This window comes from Carassius gibelio, chromosome A2 (assembly GCF_023724105.1).
Source record: "Carassius gibelio isolate Cgi1373 ecotype wild population from Czech Republic chromosome A2, carGib1.2-hapl.c, whole genome shotgun sequence".
NCBI classification, from domain to species: Eukaryota; Metazoa; Chordata; class Actinopteri; order Cypriniformes; family Cyprinidae; genus Carassius; species Carassius gibelio.
Genome location: NC_068372.1, coordinates 25,417,975 through 25,430,772, shown reverse-complemented (window position 1 = coordinate 25,430,772; position 12,798 = coordinate 25,417,975). Strand labels below are relative to the sequence as shown.

General features: G+C 36.5%; 1 protein-coding gene across 1 annotated transcript; it reads right to left on the bottom strand.

Moving 5' to 3' along the window:
• Positions 1-572: 572 nt before the first annotated feature.
• Positions 573-12,394, bottom strand: LOC127934593 (integrin beta-1). The gene is made up of 17 exons (XM_052532079.1): positions 12,199-12,394; positions 8,350-8,452; positions 7,865-7,931; positions 7,488-7,573; positions 7,175-7,379; positions 5,889-6,059; positions 5,572-5,807; positions 5,040-5,195; positions 4,778-4,873; positions 4,520-4,603; positions 3,863-4,003; positions 2,676-2,878; positions 2,358-2,596; positions 1,965-2,187; positions 1,593-1,816; positions 1,089-1,255; positions 573-968 (listed from the first exon to the last, which is right to left on the bottom strand). Exons 3-17 carry the CDS (start codon positions 7,929-7,931, stop codon positions 903-905), a joined length of 2,364 nt encoding a protein of 787 aa, XP_052388039.1. The 5' UTR covers positions 8,350-8,452; positions 12,199-12,394; the 3' UTR covers positions 573-902.
• Between the last annotated feature and the right edge of the window lie 404 nt (positions 12,395-12,798).

Genomic DNA, 12,798 nt, shown 5'->3' with positions numbered 1-12,798 from the left:
TTCTATTGTCTTGTTCTATTGTTCAATTTGAACCGATTTCGGTATTGAATACAACTACAAATACTGTGGTAACAGGGAAAACAAGCTCAAAAGAAACTTTTAGTGTAAAAGCCTTTAGTGTGATTGATAAACTTAGTTACACTCCAAAAAAAGGTACAATGTCTGTCGCTCAGGCAGTACATTTTCAAAAGCAACAAATATGTACTATTTGGGAACTAATATCTAGATTTTAGGTGATAATATGTACCTTTAATGTACTTCTATGCACCCTTTAGGAGTAAATTAGGGATAAAGGTGTTGCTACCATTGGTTTAGAAAAGGTACAGCCCCAGTGACGGCTCTTGTACATTTTTTCGTGAGTGTGTAGTTATCATCCAAACAAAATGTAATTTCAGCAGATTTATACTTTGACAGTTTATGGTTTAGGGAATTGGGAAACAAAAACATTGATGACTCATCTTCCACCAGATTGATTTTTGACCAATCAAATGAGAATGCCCCTCCCGCAAATATAAACATCCACTGACTTGCGTGGAGAAACAAAAGTCACCCGCACAATGAGACGATCAATATTGTATGTATTAAACCTGACAATGTTTTATTGGCTTCATAGAAACTTTTCAAAAATAATAATCAATAGTGAATCTTCTTGTGCTCTGGAAAACCATAATCTCACTGGAAATGAGGAGTTTAATATTAACATAGGCTATAAAAATAAAAAAATTTAAAAGGGAGGATAAAACTGTTGTTGACAGCTGAGTGGGTATTTTGGTCCAAAGTCAAAATCTGTCCCAGATTACATTAAATGCTGTTTATGATACTATTAGGTCACTGATGTAAAATCTGGGTGATGAAACAAAGACCATCTGAGAACCACTGCTGAAAGCCATCCTGAAGCTCCATCATTTCCCCTCATATTTGGGGTTTACTACGGTTGTCACAGCACTCTTGTAGATGGGGTTGTCACCCTAAACAGAACAGCAGGTATTATTATCCCAGTATTTTTCTAGTAGCATGTACAGTATGAACCCTTAAAAATGTATTTATTTGCAATATAAAAAAAATAATATTAATAAAGAGGTGCATACTGTGTCCCATCTGGCATTCGACTTCTCTTTCTCGAACTTGGCGAACTCTCTGCGGTCATGAATAATCATGAGCAGCTTCCAGATGAGCAGAAGTGCTAAACCAATCAGAACGATTCCTGCGACCACACCCGCAACGATGGGGATGATGTCAGGGGCAGAGGGACACTCTGTGAACACAGGCACAATGCATTATGTTAAAGGTAGAACTTGTAAACTAGTTATCAATAATAAGAGAGTTGGCATGAAACAGAAGTTGCAGTCATGTTTTTCCACTATTGTGATGTATATCCGAGTCAAACTGTTTCTCAAACAAGAAAATAATGTATGGCGGGACTTGGTTTTATCCATTGGGAATTGATTGGATCATTTTGTTTGCTAATTGCTGCAGTTTCATGAAAGTGAATAGTAAAATCAATCAGATTTACTTTAACAGTTAAGAGTGCAGTACTTATATTTGTTTTTCAGTTTTGAAAAAAAAAATGTTACTTTGTCCATCTTTTTTACCCTTTTGTAAAGCCACATGGACGTAGATTTTTTCATCGTTCTTGGTAGCGTAGGTGAAGAAGAACAAACAGTCATCAACGTCGCGCTCTTTGCAGTGATTGATGTCAATCTGCTGAGGAAGTTCCTCCTTAGTCTTCACTGATGTTACATTAAAGGCACTGCACTCTTTCCCACATGTTTGTTTCTTGCTACCTGTGTTAAATTGAATGCACTCAACACAGTCCCTTTAAGGCAAAACACAGACAAATGTATTTAGTGACACAGTGTTTTAAAGTTATTCAAATACAAAACTGACTACAAGGCAGTACTTCAACAAACTGGGTTATTTATGTTAGCCTAACCTCATTAGAAAATTCTACGTCAATAACTCACTTGTGGTTTCTGCAAATTTTGGAGCAGGTTTGGCAGATTTCACAGGTTGGACCCTCAAATTTTATGTTGGTACATTTACAAGCGCCACATTCGCAGGTACCCCGACCGTTACAGATCTGATTGTTACTGGCCAGACAGGTTGAGGTGTCCAACGGGCAATCGCAAGCACTGCCTGTGTAGTTGGCATCACAGATACACTTTTTGCACTCGCATCGACCATGACCTGTGAGGAAAAGAATTCCTTAATAATAAATATTTCCTAATTCAATGCAAAAACTGAATTTCTTACTCCGTATTGTACAAATATCTTAACAGCAGAATTAATTCACAACTATAACATCTGTGAGAAAACTACAGCAAAAGAAAGAAGAGCGAATTCTCAATGGGTTGTACCTCCGCAGAGCTTGTTGTTGGAGCGGTCGCAGCTGAAGTTGTCACACTCGCAGAACTTCCCGCTGTATCTCTCCTCAGGGTTGTCTCTTGTCTTACACTCACACGTTCCACAGACACATTCTCCATTCTTGCTGCAGACGTCCGTCCCGTTATTCACGCGGCAGCTCGCGTCCAGATCATCTGTCAGGAACTCATCTTGACTGCACTCACATAATCTGCCTAGCCGGCCTTTATTACACCTGATATGAGAGATAACGTTGAATCAGAATATTTGTCAAATTATCTGCATTTGCATATGAGATTAACAGCTTCTCACACCTGCATATTCCACACTCCAGAGTGCCATTACCGCCGCTACACTTCGGACTGTTCTGGATTCCGTCTTTACGACACTCACATTCACAGATGAAGTTGAGGACGATCTCCACCTCCTCATTGAAGCCCTGCGGCTTGATCTTTATAGTCTCTTGTTTATTTGTAGATGGACAGCTTGTAGCCATGATTTCTATATCAAATGTTACCTGTAAGGCACAACACAACACATTGAATTCTAAGGCCTCATGCACATTACAAAGATGTGTCCATATTTAGAGATTCACTAAACAGTGTACTGTAAAAACATTTTACAAAATTTTTACAGACAAAGCTTTTAAACACTACGATAAGAATGTATTGTTTCATTAGACTCATTTATGAAAAATAGAAAATGGTTTACACTATATTTAATTTTACCACAAATCTCTTTTAAATGTATGATTTTTGCAAGTATAAACTATGAATAACATTATAATTTATAGTGAAAAACAGAAAAAAAAAAAATAAAATTTCCAGAGGTCCCTGCCTGGCACATCAACACACATGATTATATTTTATATAATTTAGTTTATTGTCACTTTTGTTATCAGTAATGTATATTATGTTTTGTTTATTTATTTGTTTATTTCATTATTTTATTGTGTGCACTGTAAACCCTAATAAGTTATGAGAGCTCTGTTACATCACAAACAATTTCATGTTGTAAAATGTACAGGCACAAATAAGCCATCTCATAATATTTAAAACATTGTCACATTATTTTTAAGGTGAGTTTCTGGGAATCACAGCTGCCCATTTTTATTTTAAATGTAACCTATTTTTGAATGTGCCACTTGTGGATCAGTATTTCATCTAAAAATCTGCATCTTATACACCATCAGAAAGAGTGCAACATGGAGATTGCTTAGCACTGATATGCACACAACTGAAAATTCAAATAACTAATTAGTTATTTCCTACATCTTCCTCTCCCAGTTCCAAGTCTTTCCTATTGTAATTTCATTGGGTGTTGCTCAGTTCTGCTACAGTCTCAACTGGTGTGTGTCTTAACTAGAATATCATTGGTGAATGGCAATGAGCTGCAATTATGCTACCATATGATAACTTGTGCACTAAGATTAAGCTAAAGCTAGCAAAATAGAGTCATTCTATGAGCACAGACAGTTCATCTTTTGCATTCACTCTCTCACCTGATCTCCAATGGAGATGTTAGAGCATTTTTGACCGTTTTCTCCTTTTTCACTGACTCCATTCTTGCAGTGGGAGATGTAGGACATGGACATTCCAGCAGGTAGCTTGCTGTTCTCCAGAATGACCTCTGAGGACAAAGACTGATGGACACAATTAAACAAAGAGTGCATTAATTAAAGGGATAGTTCACTCAGATTCTGTCATCATTTATTCGCCCTCATGTCATTTTAAACCTGTATGGCTCTCTTTATTGTGTGGGATACAAAAGAAGATATTTGGAATTTCAGTACTTCAAAATATCTTCTTTTTGGTTTTACAGAGGAAGGAAGATTTAGAAAGACACGAGGGTGAGTAAATGACAGAATTGACATTTCTGGGTGCACTGTTCCTTTAAGCTTCTAATTTTACTGGTCGCAGAACTGTTGATCTGACTGAGCAATAAGCCTCTTAAACTGTTCCTGTTCATTCAAATGAACCGGGTACATATTTAAGATTATAAACAACCCTTCGTGGGAACTGGCTGTAAAGTCAAATTCTTTGCAAGTAAAGAGAAACAGCGGTTTTTGGTTTCACTTCCTTTTAACTCTAAGAGGAACTAGAGTTTACCTCAGCCAACCATTACTGACGGAGATATTTGATGCATAACTTGAACTCACATTATATGCATCAATGATGAGCTTGATGACAGATTTGTCAGACAGTATCCCCACTGCCGATTTAGGGATTAGAGTAGACAGTTCCTATTGCACACACACACACACACACACACACACACACACACACACACACATTAATATATGCATTATGAGTCAATACAGACTACAATCTGAGTTAATCCAGAAGCTTATATTATAATATTTTGAACATAATTGTGTAGCAATGCAGAGAAGATATAATATGCACATTGCACACACCTGATAAAGATTCTGGAATTCTTTTGTCACAGCAAAGATGGTCTGAATGTTGTTGGCACTCAGTGTGTCTACCAGCTGAGAGATAGTGGGATAGTCCTAGAAAAAACAATTGAAATGAAAGACACACTCTGACATTTGTCTGTCTATCTATCTATCTATCTATCTATCTATCTATCTATCTATCTATCTATCTATCTATCTATCTATCTATCTATCTATCAATAAAAACTCATATTTATCTATCAATAAAACTCATACTTACAAAGTAGTGGCTCATGGTGTACATATTATTCTCAAGGTGGCATTTCCCATCATTTGGACGAACAATGCCACCAAGTTTTCCATCTCCAGCAAAATGAAATCCAGCATCCGAGGAGAACACAAGGAGGCGAGTGACATTCCTCCAGCCGATCACTTCCTGAGAGACAATCAAAACACAGCAAACAGATCACAGCTTCATGCTGCTCCCTAGGACTAAACGAGAACATTAATTGTGTTTCTAATTTTACAAAGGCTCAGTCACACGTTGACTACATGGTTAATGTTTGATAATTATATCAGAAGCCTCAGGCTACAGTTAGAATTCATTTATGAAGATGGTGATGAAGTAATTTCCTGTTAACATTATCTGTGTATAGCTTCTGAAGCTTTTACTATTAAAAAAACAATTTAATTTGAACAAAAGGAAAGTTGATGTGAACACAGTCATTCGCAGGCCAAATACAACACTACATGTGCAAGCATGACTCTGCCTGTAGTTCTCTGGCATTTATGGAATGTGCAGCTCGACTCACCGAGCAGACAGCGACTTGCATGATTGCATCAAATCCTGCTTCGGGAGAGTCCAGGTTACCAGAGGTTTTCTGCTTACTGACTTCTTGGGAGAACAATGTACCATCAGCCGTCAAGTTCAGGACGTTTTTGTAGCTGAAGGGCGCTGAGCAGTCATTTGGATAACATGGGTTCTTTAGATACTTCGGTGTCATCAGAATGAAAGGCATGACAAGTTTTTCCAAGAATGAACCAAAACCTGCAAGTTAGAGTTAGCAGATCATTTAACAGCTTTAAGATCGTAGGCTGGTGTGAATGTGAGCATGCATGTCCTCCTAACCTATCCGCAGGTCGCTCGTGATGTGCTCCATTTCCCTGGCAAGTTCATTTCCCAGGTTCTTGACATTCTCAAGATTTTTTTGCATGGAGTCGCTGAGATCCATCAGGAAGTACAGATCGATGGGATAATCTTCTGCCCTCTTGAATGTGAGAGCAAACTTCTGAGGTTCACCTGCAGTGTGAAAAGACAAGAGACAAAGAAATATGCTAGGACCAGTTTTCTAAACTTATGTCTTGTGTGATCAGACTCCCATTACAATTTTTACTAACAAATTAATAGTTAACTTAGTAAATCTATTAACATTAACATTAACTATTAACATAGTAAATCATAAAAAAATCAATCATCATTGACACATAATAAATGTAAATGAAGACTGTCAACCACTCACTCCCATGTCATTCCAAAACCCGTAAAAGCTTTGTTCGCCTTCTGAACACAATTTAAGATATTTTGGATGAAAACCGGGAGCCTTTTGTATGCAAAGAAAACTAAAAATAACAGCTTTATTCAACAATTCGTCTCCTCTGTATCTCTCCGTATCACTGTAGTGCTATTTTGGAGAATATAAACTGAACACAAGCAGCTTATGCTCTTCTGTGTCACCCGCGACACAAGGATAGGTTTTCAACATGTATTTACCCTTTGATTTGAATGATATCAGCGCATCTGTGCAGCACAGCTGTCATAGAAAAACTAAACTGTCTGCGCAAAACAGCGTTATGGTGATGTGGGGATAAACTGAGGAGACGAATTGTTGAGTAAAGTCGTTATTTTTGAAGAGATTAATAACAACATTTTTATTTTGGGGTGGAGTATCCCTTTAAATCACATAATAGCTTTACTTGATGAACAGAAATTTGAGTCACTGAGTTAAGATAATCTTCCTTGCCACATCGAGTCGGTAGGTGAACTCAATAACCGAATCAAACATATTCGTGAACGAGGCATTCAGACTGGTTTGGTTAACTAGCTGGATCATTGAAAAGATTTGACTCAAAATAAAGATTTGTTCATTAGTGAGCAGTTGTTTTCTTGCGAACATTTCAATGAGAGTACATGCCATTTTATTTTACAAATCAAGTCATATGGTCCACATTTATAGTACTTTTATGGTAATTCTGTTCTTCAGAAACACTCCTGTGGTCCACTATAGGTTAGGAACAACATAGGGTTGTGTAAATAATGAAATGTAACTTTGAATGAACTTGTCCTGGATTCATAGCTCACAACATGTTGAGACACATCCAGCGATGTTTTTGTGATTCCCAGACGGGGTCCAGTACCTGATCGGAGGTTCAGCGTGAGTTTCTGTGGCTGAATCTGGATGATCTCTTCAGGCCTCAGATTCCGTTTTCCATCAATTTCACGGTTTGTGACGGATTTGTTCTTGTCAATGGAGACGAATCCTCGAGGGTTTTCTATGCCAGGTAGAGTGCAACCAGCCTTTTCCAGAGAATCCTTTTCATCACAGCGTGAAGATTCAAAGTCCTGTTAAGATGCAAGCAGACACTTGCTAAGCACGCATGTTCCGGTAAGACTCGGATCATCTTCCAGAGTCAGGAGAAGACAATCAAACCTTGATGCAAAATAACTTACAAGATCTTTGCACCACGCACACTGTGGCCCAATCTGAATACACTCTGCACATGTTTTGGCATTTGCAGAAATACATCTATTGCTTTCTGAACAGAAAACACAAATGCAGTAAATTAAGAAGGCAAGATCTAACATCAATGTTACACCAGATTCAAATAATCATTTCCCAGTGACTAAAGCATTATGAAAAGAATACAAGTAGATCATTTACAGAAAAGCACAAGAGTAGAGGGTATTTTTTTTAGTTTTTTCTTTGTATTTATGACGACGCAGCTCACTTATTCATACAAAAAACTCATAAACCTAAACATTGAAAGAATGTCTGCCCTAAGGCACTAGAAAGTAGTCATGTTGTTGGCAGTAAATTATTGTATTACCTGTTTTTGCTCTGACATGAGAGATAAATCCCAATAGAGCTGATACTAACAACACCTTCATATCCATCTAAATGCAGAAGAACATAAATTACACAGAAACACATCAAAGAGGGAGAGATAGCAATTGCTTACAAATACACAAAATCCTTGTCTGATGCTCACATAAAGTGTTAACTGTGAATGATTGGTCACTAAAGTTTTTTAAAAATGTGTGTTAATCTTGTATAAGAAATTTAATACTCGTTGCATCAAAAGTAGATTACCATTAAAACAGAAAATGCACACGGTAGTCTCTCTGACTCAATGAAAGAGACAGATAATATAACAAGTATAGATATTGAAAAAGAAACAGCATGCATATATATATATATATATAAATATATATATATATATATATATATATATATATATATATATATATATATATATATATATATATATATATATATATATATATAGTAAGCAAAGAAAGCTTAGTTACTCACCTTAAAACATGCTCCTGGCTCCTCTTAGAATTGTTTATGAAGTAAATGTTTATATGCTCAACTTTCCCTGATGTCTTGAGTTACACTCCAGGTCACGATACACCTTAACAGTACGATGATAGGCATATGAAGAATATTTCAGAAATGTTACACAAAACAAAAGTAATTGTACTGAGCGTGAGTGAGGTAAGAGCAGGTTTTGCAGTAGTCCAGACTGAAATAGCAGCAGCAGTCTCACACCTCACACACACACAACACACACAGGAAACACAAACTGAAGGATTGTAATGTTGGGCGGGACGTGTCAGAGTGAGGCTCCTCCTCCAGAACAAACTCACATTAGAGAGAGAGAAAAAAGAAACTCCCATCAGCCATAAAAATAAAAAATAATTTGAATAATGATTTATGATATACATATACATTTATTTATCATAATGTATAAAATGGACAAAATGAAATCTTATGTAAAGAAGCATGTTCAGGGAAATTTAGGAAAGTGTGCACATATATAAAGATGGATCTAATTGCATGAACCACAGGTATAGGAGCGTATATTTCAGAATTATGTGCAGAAATGTCAAAACATCTAATTTATAAATATATTCTACAGAAACTTACATTTTAATGGGTTTAACAGAGGAGGAAATAAGACTTCAGCAACAAAAATATCTGCCCAGAAATCACCCTTAGAAGATTTAATGAATGAAATATTTGCGCTCTTGTATAGTATTCAAAGGACAGGAGAGGCATTCACACTCTGTTGGGCAAAATAGAGGGATTTCTGGAAATGAAGCTGAGGATGATTTAGTAAAGAAGGCTTTAAAAAGGAATGAAGTGAACACATGCTTAGTTTCATTCATTTATGATGCTCACAAATTATCAGTCATTTCAACTGAAAGGTGATGGATGCAATGCTAACGTTGTCCACTAGAGGCACCTGCGGGATAAGATATCTTGATAAATAAATGCTTAAAACCAGTTTATTTATACAATTGTGGTGCACTGGTAATATATATATATATCAAACACTGTCAGTGAGGTTTCAGTGTGGACTTAAAAAACCATGTCATTAGACACATTTCAGTTGGTTGGTGCTTAGATCCCGATGATTGTTGTTTGTGGCTGTATTTTTCTTTTTCTGCATTAAACTGTCTCGATGTCAGAGACACTAAGTCGTAGTCATTGGCGCTTGGAGGCTGATAATTGCCGCTTATAATTTTGACTATATTTAGCCAGTATTCTGCCAATAACAATCCTCTGACAGTCTAAGTAACTCTTACTTTGAAAGCCTAGAAAGATGGTGAGGGTAGTTTTTCATGCTACTCCAGTGGTTCAGCTGTAATTTTCTGACGCATTGGGAATGCTTTTGCGTGGCAAAAAATAAAAATAATGGCTATGTTTGATATTTTTTTCACCTGGGCTTCAATCACCAGTGCATGTTCATGTTCTATGGTCCACGTGTTGACGCGAGAGCAGAATTTTCTTTTTTGAGTGAAATCAAGATACATTCACTTGATTAAATATTCACTTTTTTTTCTGACAAATTTATCAAAATTAAATGAGTTTATGTTTAAAACTAAAAAAAGGGGGTAAGAAAAACCTGGTTTTCCATCTCCAGCAAAATGAAATCCAGTCGAGTGACATTCCTCCAGCCGATCACTTCCTGAGAAATAATTAAACCAATTTCAAATGGTCCAGACTTGTTGTGTGCTTCACCCTAGGACTGAGAAAACAGTGCGTTTTTCTGATTTCACGACGGCTCAGTCTCACACTGACTACATGGTTTGCGTTTGATAATTAAAGATGATAATGAAGGTGGTGATTTCTTAAATACATTACAATCAAATTTGAGTTTAGCTTCTGAATTTCTAAATTTGAAGCATTTATCATTAGAAAAACTTTTTTATTGGAACAAAAAGAAAGTAGTTGTAGATAGCCATTCGCAGGGCAAGCACAACTCTGCATGTGCAAACATGTTTTGGGGACTTTGCCCGTAGTTCTCTGGCATTTATGGAATGTTCAGCTCAGACTGCAGTTTGCTTCAAACCCTGCCTCGGAAGAGTCCAGGTCTCCAGAGGTTTTCTGCTTGCTGACCTCTTGATTGACCAATGCTGTGTCAAGTTCAGGAAGTTTATGTAGTTGAAGGAGGCTGTGGAAAACATGGTTCCTTCAAATACTTTGATGTTACAAATGAAAGTTTAAGCGTGTTGGGTAGTAGAGGCTATAGAACTCTTCCTCCATGACAGACGTTTTCGAGTACACATGGTAGACAAAAATAGCTCTTGGAGAAGACAAGCAAACGGACTCCCACAGGGGTCTCTTTAACATCTATATTAATGATCTTCCAGTAACACAGTCCCTGCAAATTTATTTACATCCATTTTTTTTTACACTGAGGACAATTGAGGGACTCAAACACAACTATTAAAAAAGGTTCAAACATTCACTGATGCTCCAGAAGGAAACCAGATGCTTTAAGAGTTTTGGAATTTTAAGATCAAGGTAAATTGTACTTAATTTGTATTCCAGGAAACATACTAGTATCTTCTGTTGCTTACGAAGGGCAGAACTAAATGGAAAAAAAATTATATTTCAACAAAAATAGAATTTTTTGCAGCTCTTAATGCATCTTGTTTCCTTCTGGAGCATCAGTGAACGTTTGAACCTTTTTTAATAGTTGTGTTTGAGTCCCTCAATTGTCCTCAGTGTGAAAATATGTATCTCAAAATCACACAGTCACTGCTGGAAAGGGTTCAAATATGCAAAGATGCTGGAAAACTAAAGAATCTGCAGGACCTTAAAGATTTTTCTGAAGAACAGTTCTCAGTTTAACTGTTAACAAACAAGTGTCGTGGAAGTTCTAATTCAATAACAATTTGAAGAGACTGAGAATGAAATATCTTTGTATTGCTTTAATTCTCTGCAGAGAATGATCTGGTTTACACACAGCTTCTGAGTCTGTGTGCCAAGAGATAACACACAGACTTACAGCCCACTTTTTATAGAATGTAAAAGATACATTGCAGGACAGACTAGGACCTTTGAGCCAATCACGTTGCCCAGTGCACATCACCTCATTACTCGTACATCTCATGCACCTCTCCCTGGTACGGACTGTCTCAAAACTAATTGTTCCTGGTACATGGTTCCTCTTTAGAAGTTGTTTTTCAGCCTAAAGCAGTTATGTGCACAGGTTACACAAATAACTCAGTGTCCCTATGGACTATATATACTACCTTGATCATTGCATGTTAAAAAGATTCTTAAATAAGATTAATGCAATCAATGCAAAAATTAACAAAACGAAAAATTTCCATAACACAAGGGACTCATGCACAACCATCACAAAACAGAAAGACAGTCGAGGATCATCAGGTAACAGCACACAGTATTAAGAACCAAGGGTTCCCAAACTTTTGAATGGGGTTATTTTAATAATTTCAGCAATTTTTGGTGTTGTGGACTAAATGTAAACCTCTTTTTATGTACAATATCTTACTCAGTACAGTACTAAATAAAAAATAACATGCATTTAGTATGATCTATCTTATTTTGTTAAACTTTTTCACAGATTCTGCAAGGGGTTCCAAAACTTCTGCATGCCACTGTAGATAGATAGACCAATAGAGATATTTCATAATAAATATATATCAACACAGATGACTGATCTGCATTCTAACAGTTTGCCTTTATGGATTTGTTTAAACAATTTTGATCTTACAAACAGGATATTTACATAGATTTTATGATTTTCTTTAATTTGTAACAGGTAAAATGTCATACAATTCAAGGCCACTTTATAAGAGAGAGAGAAAAAAAAAAAAAAAAAAAAAACCCTTAGTTACTCACCTTAACTCCTAAGGCCATTTCAAGAAATGTGTGTTTATGAAGTAAATATCCACATGCTCAACTTTCCCTGATGTCTTGAGTTACACTCCAGGTCACAATACACCTTAACAGTCCTGTAGGCATATGAAGAATATCTCCGACAAAACAAAAGTGATTGTACCAAGCGTGTGTGAGGTGAGAACAGTTCAGACTGCAACAGCAGCAGCAGTCTCACACCTCACGCCTCACACACCTACACACACCTATGTAGCAGTAACAAGAAAGGACTCTCAAATATTATTAGTTGTGCATTTAAGACCAATGGAAAAACCAATTATTGGCCATTTACGAATAGCATACTAACTCATTATTACTTCTGCAGTATACAGCATATATGATATTCACAGAAAACATAGACGGGATACAAATCAACTAAAAACCTTTATTGAATAAAGTCTACAGATTTAAGTTTAAGTAAACCGTAGGCAGTGTATAGTTTATAGTGTACACTGTGTAATATGAGTTTCAAGCTAGTGATCCATTTTAAACAGCCTTAACACAAACAGCTTTTTTGGTGCAAGGATTCACATAGTTACTGAAATATATATACAATATACAGAC